The sequence below is a fragment of the Chrysochloris asiatica genome, unplaced genomic scaffold, assembly GCF_000296735.1.
Source record: "Chrysochloris asiatica unplaced genomic scaffold, ChrAsi1.0 scaffold00241, whole genome shotgun sequence".
Taxonomy (NCBI): domain Eukaryota; kingdom Metazoa; phylum Chordata; class Mammalia; order Afrosoricida; family Chrysochloridae; genus Chrysochloris; species Chrysochloris asiatica.
Genome location: NW_006408759.1, coordinates 643945 through 661381, shown reverse-complemented (window position 1 = coordinate 661381; position 17437 = coordinate 643945). Strand labels below are relative to the sequence as shown.

Here is a 17437-nt window from a genome sequence, read left to right as displayed (position 1 = left end):
TGCATCTCCGCAGCCCCGGCACAATAGAGGCTCCGCCCCTCCCTACAAGCGAGCGCTCGCTGCACCCCTGTCCAGCCACCGCCGCCGGTCCAGCGCCCCACGCCCAGTGCCGGTGCGTCCCCAGGCTCCCTGTCGCCCGGCCCGGCGCACACTGCCGCCTCCGCCCGGGCCACTGCCACCTGAGCCCTCGCTTGCCTTCATCTCATCTTGCCCTGCGCCCAGGCTCTCCACTGAGACTGCACTATTGATTGCTGCTATCGTCGGGCAGGAGATGCCCAGGGTCTCTGTGGCGAACCCTCCTGCCACGCTCATTCGCACCCAGCTTTGGAAGGTGCTCTGAGCAGCCACTCTCGGGATTCAGCCAAGACATCTGCTAGCCCCAATTCCTGCCGAGACCTCGGACTCTAGCTGTCCTTAGAAGGGGTCAATCCCTGTCTTGTTGAGTCCCTCATGGCTAAGTCTCTGTTGCTGGTTCTCTACTTAGCGCTGGTTGTGGCTCCGGGCTGGGGGTCCAGCACTCGCCCCACAGGAACTATCGAGCCCCCAGACGTGCAAACGGTGGCACCCACGGAGGATGAGACTCTGCAAAACGAAGCAGACAACCAGGAAAACGTCTTATCTCAGGTAGGATGCTGATTCCCATACCCTCTTCTGCTTCGGGTGGTGTTAGGGGTTCCAAGATGGTCCGAACTAAAGCCGGTTTTCTTGACAAGGTAGGGAGGAGGGGGAGCAACTCTTTATTTGTTCATTACCAACGGAGAGAACAGTTGCTTTTCACTTGCCAGAATATTTTCTTACACAGAGGAACATGGGTCCTCCTTTCAAAAGCATGGGGATTTTCAAGGTTATGGAGTCTGGAGAAAGGGAAGAAGGAAGGAAAGTCTCCACACAGCTCTCTGAGAGGAAAGAAGGGTGATTCAATGGTTGTGAAAAGTACTCTCTTGTCTATGTGGCTGTTTGTCAGGATTGGAATGAGAAAAGAGCATGTGGAACAAAAGGCAGATGGTGTGACCCATGGGAGATAAGTCTCTGCACAGAGTGAGGCAGCAGGCTAAAAACAGGGCAGAAGACAGAACCCTAATGGTATGATGAATGTGAGGTGCCCCCAAAACAGATGGTTTGATCAACCAGACTTGACACTCTGTGTGTTGTAGAGATAAGTACAAATGCAAGTCCACTCTGGTCTGGTCAGATGATCATGATGGATTCTGTGATATGCCAATTTACAAAGTACCTACTATACTTGCTTTATCTGACTCCATCCTCATGATACCTTTATACCCATTCTAAAGATAAGGACGGTGAACATTAAAGAGAACCAGTGGTGGGCAGAGCCAGGGCTTCTGATAATCTTCAGCCTGGGTCTCATGAATGCAAGGAGCAGTTGTCTCTGCAGTGTTCATTTTCTGCTATTAAGATCAGGCATGATGATGTGGTGAATGTCACCAAAATTCTAAGAATGAAAAATGGCTAAGAAAGGATCCCATAGATCTGCTTGAATCTCCATTAGCCCTCAGACTGAGCCTTGTCTCCTTCCTGTGCAGGGAATGATCAGCTACACTTCAGGATTTATCAGACCTTTTTCAGGTGCTCTGTAGGATAAGCACTGGGCTGCAAACCAAAAAGTCAGCGGTTCGAGCCCATAAGCTGCTCCTCTGGAGAAAGATGAGTCTTGCTACTCTTGTACAAAGATTTACAGCCTTGGAAACCCTATACAGGGTCACTATGAGTGGAACCTACTCAACGGCACTTACCAATAACAATCTCTGCCCCTTATTTTAGTAATTACGCTAATGTATGTCCTATACCTACCCATAACTTCCCTAAATAAAAAACCTACTGCTATGGAGTCAATTCTGACTCATAGAAACCCTATTTCTTAGGGTTACAAGAGCAGAAAGCCTCACCTTTCTCCCAAGGAGCAACTGGTGGGTGTGAACTGCTGACCTTGCAGTTAGGAGTCCAGTGCTTATCCTACCCCCAGGTCTCCTTCATAACCTTTCATTGACCTCCATATTGAAAAGACAAATTGGGGCTCTGGAGCACCATCAACAAAAGCTTCTCTGAAACTCGAGACTATTGAAAGGAAAGAATCCACCCAGGGTCTCTGAGCAAGGTTATGAAGTAATCTAGGCCGAGTTTCAGCTGACAGCCATGATTTACTGTCAACCCATAAAGAGCTGCCGATCAAGTCTCCCTGAACTACAACTCCTTTTCCACTGATCCACTCTGTATTTGACAACAGCTCTAAAACAAATATTAGTATTAGAAAAAACTCAACCTTTGCAAGGAAAACACTATAAGCCTCCTTCCCCTCAGCATCTCAGAAACATTTCCACTCAAACCAGCTCAATGCTTGCCTGCCTGGCGGGGTCATTAATCAAATGAAGGAACTCTTCTCTTTGCCTAGAAAAGCCCCAGATACAGGGATGCAAGGCCTTTTGGAGAGGAGCGTTTTCCTCAGCAAGTGCCCAGGGTGGAGGGCTCCAGTTAGCCTGCTGGTATATGTTTTCCTTCCCTGGGAAGGGAGGCTGGCATGGGGAATATCTCAGAAGGAAATGTTTAGCAATGTAGAAGACTGAACATGCTGCTGGATTGTTCTCCTGAATTTGGCCCGAAGTTTAGGTCAGAAACTGTTTTTGGAGCCAAACAAACCTTTCACTGAGTAAACCTTAACAATGCCTTTGGGCCAGTCTCCATCCTCCCAACTCCTTTTCTCCATCCATTTTGTTGTTAAGTGCCATTGAGTCGGTGCTGACTCATAGCAACCCTGTATAGGGTTTCTGAGAAGCGACGGGTGACCATCCAGCCTACATCTCCAAATTCAATCCACCCTTCAAGACTTAGGTCTAATATTCCTTCCTCCACAAAGTCTTCCCTGATTCCCCACATGGAGCCACTCTTGGCTCCTTTGAGCTCCCACTGCACTTTACCTCTGCCTCCTTGAACACTTACCACTGTCTACTTTGCAGGATTGTTGTGCGTGTACCTCTGGGCCATCTGCTTACCTCTCATAGCACCTAGCACAGTCCTGGCACATAGTTGGAACTCAGTAAACACTGATTGAACCAATGAGGATAGAAGTTGAACATCAATTTTCATATCAACTTTCCAATCCCTCCTTCAGCCCTCCTTCTTTTTCTTTATAACTCTAAACCTGGATTCTAGTGAAGGCAAGGGTTATTGGAGGAATGATGGGTCTCATCTGTTTTTTCCCTTTGAATGGTGGAAAGCTAAGGTCTCTTGAGAAATGAACAGCTTTCCAAGACAAACCACGAGAGCTGAACTCTGAGTGCCTTCAAGGGAACGTCAGAGTCAGCAAATTGTGTTGCGATGACCTATTTGCTCCATGGTTCAGAGTTTTCTGAGGTCTCTGGCCAGTGCAGGGCGTTTGACAAGAGTTCAGAGAGAACCTTCTCCAGGAGCCTGACCAACCCCAGCACCTGTATACCCTCAATCCTCCCTCCTTCTCTCTCTCCAGTTGCTGGGGGACTATGACAAGGTCAAGGCCGTGTCAGAGGGCTCAGACTGTCAGTGCAAGTGTGTGGTGAGACCCCTGGGCCGTGACGCCTGCCAGAGGATCAATGAGGGGACCTCCAGGAAGGAAGACTTCTACACTGTGGAGACCATCACTTCAGGCTCATCCTGCAAGTGTGCCTGTGTTGCGCCCCCATCTGCCCTCAATCCCTGTGAGGGAGACTTCAGGCTACAGAAGCTACGGGAAGCAGACAGCCGGGACTTAAAGGTAGGCCAGTATAGGGCTTTGCCATCAGTAAGATGAGTTTTACACTTAGCTCAGGACCCATGAGTCCAGCAGGGCCATTGTTGGAGGATATAAAACCTTTGACTAGGTGAGACCCATTTTAGCTTTTAATGAACTCCAAGCCCTGGGACCTAGAGTGTTGTGTGTGGACTCGGGGCAGATGATCTAACAAACTGGTCATTTTCAGCAGCTCTGAGTCTGAGGAGGATGCTGAGAGCAAAGCGTGCCTGCTTCTCCTTATGGAGCCAGGGAGTCCAGGCTTGTGAGCAGCTGCCAGGCCCAGCCAGCCAAAAGAACTTAGTGTTCTCCAAGAGAAGAGCTGCCATGGTGTGCTGTCAGCCCAGCATGCACCCTGCAGAAGCAAGAGACATAGAAAGGAGTGAGCTTTCAGTCCTCAGCTCTAGATCTGGCCTGGTCCAGGCAGACTGAGGCCTGCTCTGGGCCCAGTCTTGTTAACTGCATCAACTGGGCATCTCAGGCCTCACCTGGAGCAGCCCCAGGTTGGCTTGGAGCTTTATATAATCCAACACTTTGCCCTTTAACTTGCAGCATGGGGTAGTGGAATGGGCTTGCTTTTGAAGTCCTACGACATGGGTCCAAATCATTGTTATGGGGCCACTTATTGAGTAATCCTGCTTACGTTTTTTTAATCTGTTTGACCTCAGTGTTCATGAATAAAATGTGAGAATAATAACATCTACCATGTGGAGTTGTTCTGAGATTCAACACGACGACAACTGTTGCACAATGCCTGACATCGTTGTTGTTGTTAGATGCTGTTGAGTCAGTTTCGATTCATAGTAGCCCAGTGTGATAGAACAGAACTGCCACATACGGTTTTCTAGGCTATAATATGGGGCAGATCACCAGGTCTTTCTTCCTTGGAGCTACGGGGTGGATTTAAACCAACAACCTTTCGGTCAGCAGGTGAGCACTTAACCACCATGTCACCAGGGCTCCTCGACAGACAGTTGGTGTTAAGTGTTGTCAAGTTGATTCTAACTATAGCGACCCTGTATAGAGTTTCTGAGGAGTGATTGGTAGGTTTGTAGCACTGATCTTGCAGTTAGCAGTCCAGTGCTTATCCTATAGACACATACCAGAACTCCCAACATATAGTTTTTGGTAGTGGTCGTATGCTATGGTGTTAGTTCTAACTCATAGCAATCCTATATAGGGTTTCTGAAGCTCTAACTCTTTATGAGAGCAGAAGGCCTCATTTTTCTCCTGTGAAGCAGCTGATAGTTTTGAACTGCTGACCTTGTAGTTAGCAGCCCAACTTATAATTCACTACACTACCAGAGCTCCTTGTTGTTGTTGTTAAAGTGCTGTTGAGTGGGTTCCAACCCATAGAGACCCTGTTTAGGATTTCTGGGGAGTGGCTGGTGAATTTGAACCACCGACCTTGTGACTACAGCACCACACCATAGAAATACAAGTTGTATGAATGAATGATCTTGTCAGTGCCAGTGCTGCTTCTGGTACTTGGTACACACTCTGTGACTGGTAGTCACCGTAATTCAACAGTGATAGGTTCAGGACTTGGCCATGTCACTCAGAGCTGCAGCTCTGCTATAAAACTGGTATCTGAACCAAGTACCATAGTCACTCATGCATAGGCTTGAACTCTTGGGAGCTTCTGGAATAGCACTGGCAAAAATTTCCATTAGGAATCAGAAAATCATCACAGTAGAATCTAACCAAGTTACCTGGACTCTTACTCAGAATCTGGCTATCTTTTTCTGGTGAGGAAGATTCTCATAAATGAGAGTCTTCATCTGGAAGTAATGCTCAGAGATGAGTGAGGAGCAGAGATTTTGAAAGTCTCTTTGCCTATACTCTAAATGTCCTGAATGCTCCCAAAGCCTCAGCAACCTTCCTCCCAAGGACTCTGTACTGGAAGGAGGGACAGTAATGAAAACAAACAAAAAAAAAAACAAAAACAAAGGAAGTTTGGGTGCTTTGTGACAGCTTTGTACCTCAAAGTTGGATCATTGAGTCTCTCTTTATCCCAGGGTTAGTTTAGCTATTTTTAGTTTAGCTAAGGGAAAACCCGCTGGCCTTCAGCATGTAGTTGAGTATTTAAAAAAACATATCCTCAGACATTGATGTTTATAAGCCACTTTGTTGAATATTTGTAAATTTCCTATTACAGGTCAGGTGGTATCTTGGGATACTTGCAAAGAGTTCACAATTTAATATGAAAAAGATACAAGAGGTATAAATGATTTTGAAGGAGTTCTGGTGGTACAATAGTTAAGCACTTACTGCTAACCAAAAGGTTTGTTTTTTTTTTAACACCCTCAGCAGCTCCATGGGAGAAAAGACTTGGGAATCTGTTCCTGTAAAGATTAGAGCCTGGAATACCCCATCAGGCAGCTGTTCTCTGTCACATGGGGTTACTATGAATCAAAACCAACTGGATGGCATACAATAACACCAAGAAAAACAGTTTGGCGATGATGTCTAGACTTCAGAGTTCACTTGTTCTTGTAGGGGTTTGCCATTATCGTAGCCAGGTATTAACAGAACGCACAAGACAGCTGCACCATTGTGCTTGCGTCTGAGACCACCTACACACATGCCAAGCAACCCTAGTAGCATAGTGGACTATGAGTTGAGCTGAATAAAATGCAAGAATAGATGTATTATTCTATTAAAACCTACCAGCCGCTTCTTGGGAGAAAAATGAGCCTTTCTGCCCCCATAAAGACTTACAGCTTTGGAAACCCTATGATTTCAAAAAAAAACTCATGAGGGTCTCTATGAATCGGAATCGATTCAACAATAGACAACCACCGCCACCACCACATAAATGCCTGTTTTTGAGGGGCCACCTCTCAATTCCTGATAATTGACTTCCTAGACAAGCTCTCAAACATGGAGATCTGAAAGGAAACTCCTCTCCCTTTGGACTTTCTGCCCCAGCCCTGGACTAACTCTCTGCCTTGTTTCATAGCTCTCCACCATCATGGACATGCTAGAAGGCGCTTTTTATGGCCTGGATCTCTTGAAACTGCATTCAGTCACCACCAAACTGATAGGGCGAGTGGATAAGCTGGAGGAGGTAAGGAAGAGTTTGGGTTTCCATATCTTTTTCACTGTCAGATTTAAAAGTAGACCAAACTTCCTACAATGTTAAGTGTACCCTAGTTAGACTTCACCCATTCTATTTTTTGGAATAGAAAAAAATATATATGGCATTCACAAAATCACACCAAATTGTTGGTGACAAAGGGAATCCATGAAATATACATGTAAATCGGGAACTCAACACTAAATGAAATGCCAAAGTTCAATAATAAGCTTCTTACCTCTAGTTTTGGGAATATGGTTGTTAATTTCTTGTGCTGGTTTTATTTTGAACTATTCTGGTGCATGCCTTAATATGTGTGTGTGTAAATACAAATTTTTACAAGTATAATAATTTCTAAAAATATAACACTCATGAAACCACTACCCAGCTCAAGAAAGGGTCCTATCAATACCCTAAGAGCCCCTTACAAGCCCTTGTCTCCTCCAATGCCTCCCCCAGTCCCCCTAAGGTAGCCACGATCCTGACTTTTGTGTTAATCATCTTCCTTGCTTTTCTTTGTATTTTTATTATCTAAAGGTATATCCCTAAATATAATAGTTTTGTCTGTTTTTGAAATTTAAAATAGAGATTCCTTCAGAATATATATGTGTCAGTGTGTGTGTGTGTGTGTGGAGGGGGTGTAAATGCATTTCAAATCTATTTTGGAGTAGGAAGAGATAAACATTATTACAGTGAAACCCGTGAGAGCTGGAATTTGATAGGACTGCCTTGCTTATCTGGTTCTTGCAAATTTTCTGCCTTTGACATGGTGTAATCTTTCCACTTTTCTGTCTCTACTTTCAGTGAATGAAATTAGAGTTTTCCTTCTTTAACAAGTTTCTGCCTTACACAGTTTCTGACTTTTGCAAGTTTTGTTGTTGTTGTTGTTAAGTGCCATCGAGTCAGCAAGTTTTACTGACTAGTAAATAATGGTACCTACTGGAAAACAAAATCTCATCACCTCCTGGTGATACTGGACCAGTAAAGTAATTTTCATAGACGGAGATACCACATTCTCTGACTGAGTTCCAGAGAAATAAACAGCTGGCAACATCTTTTTCATTGTTACAGTGGGACACAGAAATCGTTATCATCACAACCAAACCAAAACAAAGACCACTACCATCGAGTCACTTCTGACTCATAGTGACCCTATTTAAGGTTTCCAGGACTGTAAATCTTTTTGGGAGCAGACAGCTTCATCTTTCTCCTGTGGAACAGCTGGTGGGTTTGAACCACTGACCTTGTTATTAGTAGCCTGGTGCCTAACCCACAGCACTACCAGGGCTCCCTTACATACATAACAGTGATGTTGCTATTACATTTGGTTGTTGTAACCCTTTAACATATTGTTGCTGTTAGGTGCCATGGAGTCGGTACTGGCTCATAGCGACCCTATGTACAACAGAACGAAACACTGCCTGGTCCTGCACCAACTTCAAAATTGTTGCCATGCTTAAGCCCATTGATAATGCCACTTTTCCAATCCATCTCGCTGGGGGTCTTCCTCTTTATCTCTGACCTTCCCTCCATCTTACCAAACATGATATCATTTTCCAGCGACTGGTCCCTCCTGACAACATGTAGATAAGAAATAATTTAACCACCAGAAAAGTAATGACCATCATTTATCCTAAACTTCTGGGTATATTCCTTTGATTGACATCCAGTTCCTAGACTAATAAGTGAAGCAGTGACTCGAAATGCTGCTGCTCCAAGTAAACACCTATTTCTTTAATCTGTAGTGCCCCTATAACTGGTAAATTTAATAGTAGAACAACTGTAAATATCAAAAAGTGGGCACTGGGGAGTCTATGCGGAGTTGCTAAGGATTCCTGACCTGTGATTAGTAGATGTCAGATGTGAAAAAACGGCTAAGGGTTTCTAGTTTGTGGCAGAAAGTGTACTAGAACAGATGTCAGGAGAGAATGGCTTAGGGCAGATCACACCTCTGAGTCTGACTTTCTTCCCTGTAAAGTAAGAATCAAGGACCCCTGGCGATGCAGTGTTTAGGTAGGTGCTCAGCTGCTAACTGAGACGTCGGCAGTCAAAGCACACCAACCACTCCTTGAGAGAAAGATGTGGCAGTCTGCTTTATAAAGCCTTTTAAAGCCTTACAACCTTGGAAACCCTTTGGGGCAGTTCTGCTGTGTCCTGTGGGGTTGCTATGACTTGGTGGCAGTGAGTTTGATTTAAAGTGGAAATGGTGTCCTACTTTTGCAGGATTGCTAAGGAGTTTAAGCAAACAAACCTGTAGCTAACAAATCAATTCTAACTCACAAAGACCTCAGGTGTATCAGTGGAGTTGTGCTCATAGTATTTTTAATGACTGATTTTGGAGGGAAGATCTCCAGACCTTTCTTCCAAGGTGCCTCTGAGTGGACTTGAACTGCCAATCTTTTGATTAACAGCTGAGCATGTTTGCTGTTTGAAGCATCTAGAGATGTCTGCTGAGGGGCTAAAAAATAAGCTAATCATTATGAAAGTACTTTGAAACCATTAACTAAAACAAGACGCCTGGGTTATGACCAAGGAGTGAGTGGAGCAAACAGTTCCAAGTTGATTTGCCAAGAGAGCTGGGACAGAGATGACGAAATATTGCAGTGAGAATGTGTTACAGTATGCTCCTTCCACTCCTAAAAATGTTCTAGATAAGTGAGTACCAGTTCCTTTTGTAGCCACCAATAGTGTGACCAAGTGCTTTCTGACTATGACTCTGGAATGGTTGGTAGGGCCACAGCCACCTCAGGCTACAAGGTCTGATGAGAGCTCTCAGGGCTCTGGACACTCAGCTTTGTGGACAGGTCCCTGAGAGAACCAGGCTCTTGGCACCTGAGTCTCCTTCTCCAGTGACAGCAACCAAATAATGAGATTAGGAATGGCCAATACATTCTAATACCAATGGGTCATAGCCACTTCATGTAGTCTTGGAACATCTCCTCACATTTAAAACTACTTCTGATCCTTTCAGATGAGTTCAAAAGGATTTAAATCAGGATCCAACACTTGTTGGAGAAGTGCCTCTGTTTCCCTTGGCCTCCAAGAACAGCCAAACTTGCCAAGACTCTTTATAAGAGGATTGTATTTCTACAGGAGCAGGGGGTGACAGCTACCTCTACTGATTTCACCCAGCCTTGGCAGCCACATGACTCTCATTCTGTCTGTTGACTACAGGGTGCTGGAAAAGATAGTTCTGAAATAGCATATAAAACTCCTTAGGTCCAGGGCAGGTGCTTAGCCCCTGAGGAGACCATGAGTTGAGTTCTCCATCCTTGTCCAGCAGCTGAGGCCTCCCAGTGGCAAATTATAATCACGTGGGTGAATTTGGTACACTACTACTACCCTTGCAGTTGCACAATCACTGGGATTTTGCAAAAATAATCTTTGTTACATCTCTTCCAAAACTATGGTGCATTTAGTAGCAAAACCCAGACATTTATGTAAAAAAACAAAGAAAGCACTAGTAATCCCTTGTATTTGTATAGCATTTTGCTCTTTTTACAGCATTCCATATACATTCGTCCACTTGTTTCTGTGAGCAGGGCAGGGTATGAGGCCTAAGGAAGTTAGGTGACTTGCCTAAGATCATGGTGATAGGAAGTGTAGGGCTGAGCTCAGGCATCCTGGCGCCTGGTCCAGGGCTCTTTCTAATCACCTTGTAATTTCCCTTGAATCGTTGCTATCTGCCTTTCCATGATTAATTTTCCTCACCAGAACTTAAGACAGTATCTCTTCCAAGAGGGTTTCTGGACAGGACCATGACTGTGTCTCATAAATCCAATTAAATAGGATTAAAGTTGTGTTAGAGAAAGTTTCCCATCTAATTGCAAGCTCAGTGAAAGGTTTTCCCGAACCAGGCAGTCCAAGGTGATAGGGGTGGCTTCTCCAGGGGGCTTGGTATGATGCTAGGGTCTTCAGATGGCTCAGAGACTCCTAGGCAAGGTCTCCCAGCTTGAGATCAGAGCAAGGTCTCCCAGCTTGAGGTCCAGCCATGTGTCTCCTGGTTTGTGCCAACTGACTCTGTCAGACTGTCTGGAGTTTTCAGTAATTGAAAAGGCAGAATGTTAGGTAAATGGAAAAAACACTGCCTCTCCAAACTGGTGCTTCAGGAGATGTGGACGTGAACGTTTGCTCCTGGCCCTTAGATATTCTTGAATCCCAAAGCGGGGGTTCCTTGGAGGTCAGACAAGACAAAGGAGGTCAGATTGGAGGGGCATTCTGCCCAAAGTAGGATCAGTACTTGGCAGTATAAGCAGGCAGGCACACGTGTGTACATCCACTTAGAATATACAGAAGGATGTAGAAATGGAAACTCCATTCGCAGATGAAAGATGAAGGAAAGTGAGAGAAATGGAATCTGAACAGTTCAGTTTCATGTCTTGTCAAATCAGCTCCAGGAGCTCTGCTTAAGTGAAGTGATTTTTGTTAAAGTTGTGTTTTAAATTGTGAAAAATAAGTACATAGAAGAGTGCGTAAATAATGAGTGTACAGCTTAAACAAATTATTATAAAGTAAATATCCACATAACCGCCACCCAGCTAACGCAACAGAATAACAGCAACACCCGAAGAGTCCCTCATATATTCTTTTCTATTCATACCCACCCTCTGAAGTTAGCCATGGCACTACAGGATAATGTACTAGACCACAAGGGCAGGTTGAGCTGCAAGGTCAGTGGTTCAAACTCACCAGCCACTCCTTGAAAATCCTATACAGGATCGCTGAGTGGGAACCAACTCAACAGCACTTAACAACAACTTTTATGTTAATCATTTTCTTTGCTCTTTATTTACAGTTTTGCCATCTAAGGATGCATGCCTAAGTACAATAAGTTTGCCTGTCTTTGACCTTTAAATATATAGACTCTTACAGAATATATGGAATTTCAACCAACTTTCTGTTTTTAATATTTACCTGTCATTTTTGTGTCTTGTAGTTCATTCAATTTTATTGCTGTGTAGTAGTCGATTGTGTGACTATTCACTTAACTTAATTTTTTTTCTACTAATAATGGGTTCTGGGGGTTATTTTCAGTATCATCATAATTTTTAATAGCCCGATGAACATCTCTGTACTCTGGCACATGAATACATGCATTTCTCAATGACATAGAACTATGTGGTCACTAGCTATGTTTATTTTCAACTTTAGAACCAAAAGCAAAAAATGCCAAACCCATTACCATCCTGTTGATTTGGACCCATAGCAATCCTATAGAGAGTTTCCGAGACTTTCAAATTTTATGAGAGCAAACAAAAAAAAACATTAAAAAAAAAAAAAAAAGCCTCATTTTTCTCCCAAAGAGTGGTTGGGTTTGAAACACTGACGTTGAAGTTACCAGCCCAATGCCTAGTCCATAACTCCTTTAGAAAGTATTGCTAAACTGTTTTCCAAAGTGGTAGAAACAAGTTTACACTTCCTTCCAGCAGGGCATGAACATTCCTGTTGTTCCACAGACATCTTTACCAACACTTGGTATTTATTGTCAGATTTCCTAATTTTTGTCAATTTGGAGGCTGTGTCAGTTCAATGTGTTCCAAGAACTTATCTCCCAAAATTTAATTGCCTCTCTACCTAGGGAAACCTTGAAATCCCATGGACAGTCCTTTAGAACTGGTCCAGGAAAAAGTAGCACCTGAGGTGTTCATTGGTCCCAGAACATTTCATATGGTAGACCCAGACTGATCCATTCTAGAAAGCAGGTACAGGAAAGCATGGGTGTGTGCTGGAGTTGGGTGGGGGACAGTACACAGAGCATAGATACCAGTAGAGATGGAAATTAGACATCTAGAAATAAAGTCTTCAGCTTCCAAAGGGAAACTCTGTTTATGGTATATCGGCCTGGCTGTGGTACTGATTCTGTTCAAAAAATGACTTTGACCCTGAACTCTGAGTGTACCCAGAGACCTGAAGAGACGGGTAAGCGTCCCAGGCCTGATAATGGATTGATTCTGAAGTCAGCAGAAGCAGAGGCATCGGGTACCATATGTTCCTCCTGAGAAGAATTATGACCAAAGTAGAAAATTAAGACAAACAGAGGAACAGATCATTTAAATAATCTCTTCTGGTACTGAGACCTTAGTTGGATGAATACATTCCCAATGCAGTTTATGCATTTAATTTGCTTTAAGAATGCAAATCTTTGAGAAGAAATGCCCCACCCTTACTCAGCTGCAAGATACCCATAAACATTTATAAGTACTTGAATATGTTATGACTGTATAAACATATGTCTTTTTAATTGTGTGGATATATGTCCCACGCTCTTAAAATAAATACATGCGTACAAGTTTCCTGCAGTGTGATTTCTGTTGCTGATGTCCTGCCCCTTCCGCTTGTTGGTGTGTGTGTCAGCCTTCCCTTTGGCACACGCTCATACCTGTATACTGGAGTATGCAAACCTCATCCGGGAGCACAGAGGGACACCAGGGAACCTTGTGTGTCAGCTGTAGCCTTTCCTCCTGATACTGTTTCATCCAAGTAAAAGTTAATGTCGATAAGAGATTTACCAGACCAGGGATGGTCCTCGTTCCAGAATATGCTGGTACAGGCATGCTGAGAGTTTCTCCTCCAAACCTATTGCTTTGATATCTTTTGTGTTTCTGGTCTGGAAAGTCTGAACAAAGGCACATTCCTGACTTCAGGAGTAGGTGTGTCATTTTCACAGTTGAATAGGAAAATGTAGCCTTCTCTATGCAGGCATAGCTCTGAGTTAAAGAACCTGTCTCTTCCAGACTCTCCTACCATTCACCCTCTACTCCCAAGACACCCCAAGTGCTCACTCCTCCCCATCAAGTCTGCTTTCACCAAAGGGCTTTCTGCCGGGAATTTCATCCTTTTTTTTTCCTTCAGGTACAGCCAGGAAAGGTGTGTCAGTCATCCTGCCTGGCCTCTGTGTCCTTGCTGGTGAAAAGGGAAAGGGTTGGGTCATGGTTCTAAGATACACATTTCGGTTCTAGAATTATTTAATTAGTTTTACATCTTAATGAGTACAAATCAATATATTCTGGAGTTATAGATATTTCAAATCTCTTTGTCACTGTAGAAGGAAAGGTTTTATTCTTGGCTAAAGGGATGGTTACGAATTGGGCTGCAAACCGCAGGTCAGCAGTTTGAAACTACCAGCTGTTCCACAGGAGAAAGATGAGGCTTTCTGCTCCCGTAAAGATTTACAGCCTTGGAAACCCTGTACAGGGTCGTTATGAGTCAGAACCGACTCCACGGCATATAACGAACCAACCAAGGGATTTGGGAGTCCTGGTATGGCACTGTAGGATAAGCATTAGACCACAAGGTCAGTTTGAACCACAAGGTTGGCAGTTCTAACTCACCAGCCGCTCCTTGGAAACCCTATACAGAGTTGCTATGAGTCGGAACCAACTTGACAGCACTTAATAACAAAACAACAGCAAAGGGATTTAAGATCTGAGAGTTAGTCCTCCATCTGCTTGTCTAGGAACAGCTTATGGGCCACGTGAGGGATTTTGTGTCCGTATTTCAAGGCAATATAGACATTTTAATATTAATCTTAATATAGAAATTCATTATCAATGGCCTGGGACTTCTAGGTCTTTGTCTGCTGTTCCTTCCAGGCTGTGGACTCCTGGAGAGCATCCTATGTCTAAGTCATCTTTGTTCCCCAGGTCTTAGCCCAGCAACAGCTGTTTGTTTGAGGTGAGTGATTGAAGGTCACAGCTGGTGGCCTCTCTGAACCCAGGTCTGTTTCCATCAGCTGTGGTCAGGGATTGTGCCTCAGCCTACCCATCCTGTCATCTGGAACGCCGGCTGCTCCCACTCCACCCTGTCTATCTTTATTACCAGGGTCTAGGGACAGCTGTTGATGGGTGGCTGTTCCAGGCCATCTGGTCCTAGTTGTGTCCTGGAGCACTCAGAGGGAGCAGGGCAGATGAACTGACAGGAACGCCAAGTCCTCCCACCAGTTACCCCCACTTCAGTTACACAAGAGCTCCCTTATTCTCTGCCCTCAGACTTGAAGTCATGTGCATCCAGCCACCTACTGGTGGGGCCTGATACCCACAGAGTCTCCCAGGCAACCCCCTTGGATATGGCACCACCTCTCTGATACACAACTTGGGGCCCAAGGTTAGGTGTGTCTACATTCTCTTCCCATGAATACCAGGCTTCCTGCCTTCCTTTCTGTCCCAACCACACCAAACCTTACCTCATCCTTCCTTTTCTATCAGCATGTCTGATACTGACACCCCAGGACCAGTTCTCCCCCAGCTTCACCTATACTTACTGTCTTACTTATCTAGTGCTATTGTAACAGAAACACCACAAGTGGATGTCTCTAACTAACAGAAATTTATACACTCACACTTTAAGAGGTTTGAAGTCTGAATTCAGGGCACCAGCTTTAGGCAAAGGGTTCCTTTCTATCAGCTCTGGGAAAACATCCTTGTCTATTTTCAACCTCTGTTGACTTGGTGCCCTTGGAAATCTCCATGCGTCTTGGCATCAATTTTCCCTCAGGTCTAAGACGTTTACAGACAGAATGCACTCCGTTCATTGCTATTCATTCTTGGTGGCAACAGGATCTCTCTGATCTCTGCTCACTTGCTTAATCCTGTTGATATCTCAAAAGAGATTGACTCAAAACACAACCTAATCCTGTAAATTGCGTGCTGACTCATCAACATAACTGCCTCTACTCTTGCTTCATTAATATCATAATCCAAAGTAAAACTCACTGTCATTGAGTTGTTTCTGATTTATTGTGCAACAAAACACTGCTCGGCCTGTGCCCATCCTCACAGTTATTGTTATATTTAAGCCCATTGTTGCTGTCACTCTGTCAATCCATCTCATCTGGGGTCTTCTTTTTTACTGAATCTCCACTTTACCTATCATGATGTCCTTTTCCAGGGACTGTTCCTTCCTAACAACATGTCCAAAGCACAAGCTACGAAGTCTTCTAAAGAGTATCCCAGCTGTACTTCTTCCAAAGCAGATTTGTTTGTTCTTCTGGTAATCCATGGTACTTTTAATACTCTTAGCCAACACCATAATTCAAATGCATGGATTCTTCTCCTGTCTTGCTTATTCATTGCCCAACTTTCACAGGCATATGAAACTATCACAAATGCCATAGTTTGGGTCAGGTCCACTTTAGTCCTCAAACTGACATCTTTGCTCTTGAACACTTTAAAGAGGTCTTGTGCAGCAGATTTGCCTATGCAGTACGTCATTTGATTTCTTGACTGCTGTTTTCATGAGTGTTGATTGTTCGTTCAGCAAAATGTAGTCTTTAACAACTTTAATCTTTTCTCCATTTATCGTGATGTTACTTATCAGTCCAGTGGTAAGGATTTTTGTTTTCTTTACATTGAGGTGCGACTCATTCTGAAAACTTTAAGTATTGTAAGTCCTCTTCACTTCAAGTAAACAAGGTTGTGTCATCTGCATATCACAGGTTATTTATGAGTCTTCCTCCAATCCCGGTGCCACATTCTGCTTTATGTAATCCATCTACTCAGGTTATGTGCTCAGCATACAGATTGAATAATTATGGCGAAATGATACAGCCCTGGTGCATACTTTCCTGTACAGGTTTCACATAAGAACAATTAAGTGCTCTGGAATACCCGTTCTTTGCAATGTTATATCCATAGTTTGTTATGATATATCAAATGCCTTTGCATAGTCAATAAGGCACAAGTAAACATCTTTCTGGTATTCTCTGCTATTAGCCAAGATCCAGCTGATGTCAGCAATGATAGCTCTCATTCCACCTCCTCTTCTGAATCTATCTTAAATTTCTGGCAGCTCCACATCGATGTATAGTACTGCAACTGTTTTTAAAATTATTTTTTATTTTCGGCAAAAACTTACTTGCATGTGATATTAATGACATTGTTCGATGATTTCTACAGTCTGTTGAGTCATCTTTCTTTGGAATGAGCACAAATCAGAACTCTTCTAATCAGTGGGCCAGGTAGCTGTGTTCCAAATGGCATAGATCAGTGAATACCTCCAGTGCTGCATCAGTTTATTGAAACATTTCAATTGGCATTCCATCAATTCCTGGAGCCTTGTCTTTCACCAATGCTTTCAGTGCAGCTTGGACTTCTTCCTTCAGTATCATTGATTCCTTCATATCATTGGTGATATAATAATACTTGAGTATAATAAACCTTTTGAAATAGTTGGACATTGACCAATATTTTGCCCATGTTGTTGTTAGGTGCCATCGAGTCAGTCCCAACTCATAATGACCCTATGTACAACAAAATGGTCCTGGGTCAACCTCACAATTGTTGCCATGCTTGAGCCCATTAATGTTGAATCTGTTAATTCTATTTGCCCATTGTTGTTGTTAGGTGCCATCGAGTCGGTACCAACTCATAGCGAATTTATACACAACAGAAAGAAACAGTGCCTGATCCAGGGCCAACCTCACTACTGTTGCCATGCTTAAGTCCATCGATGCTGCCACTTGGCCGATCCATCTCGCTGGGGGTCTTCCTATTTTCTCTGGCCCTCCACCTTACTGAATATGATATCCTTCTCCAGCGACTGGTCCTCCTGACAATATGTCCAAAGTATGAGAGATGAAGTTTGGCCATCCTGGCCTCCAA

General features: G+C 43.8%; 1 protein-coding gene across 1 annotated transcript in view; it reads left to right on the top strand.

Annotated features, from left to right (window-relative positions):
- Window positions 1-450: 450 nt before the first annotated feature.
- Window positions 451-17437, top strand: part of OLFML2B (olfactomedin-like 2B) — a 58151-nt gene continuing 41164 nt past the window's right edge. Inside the window, exons 1-3 of the mRNA XM_006873419.1 lie at window positions 451-624; window positions 3482-3745; window positions 6723-6830. Of these exons, the coding sequence (XP_006873481.1) occupies window positions 451-624; window positions 3482-3745; window positions 6723-6830 (546 nt within the window). The remainder of the gene's footprint in view (window positions 625-3481; window positions 3746-6722; window positions 6831-17437) is intronic.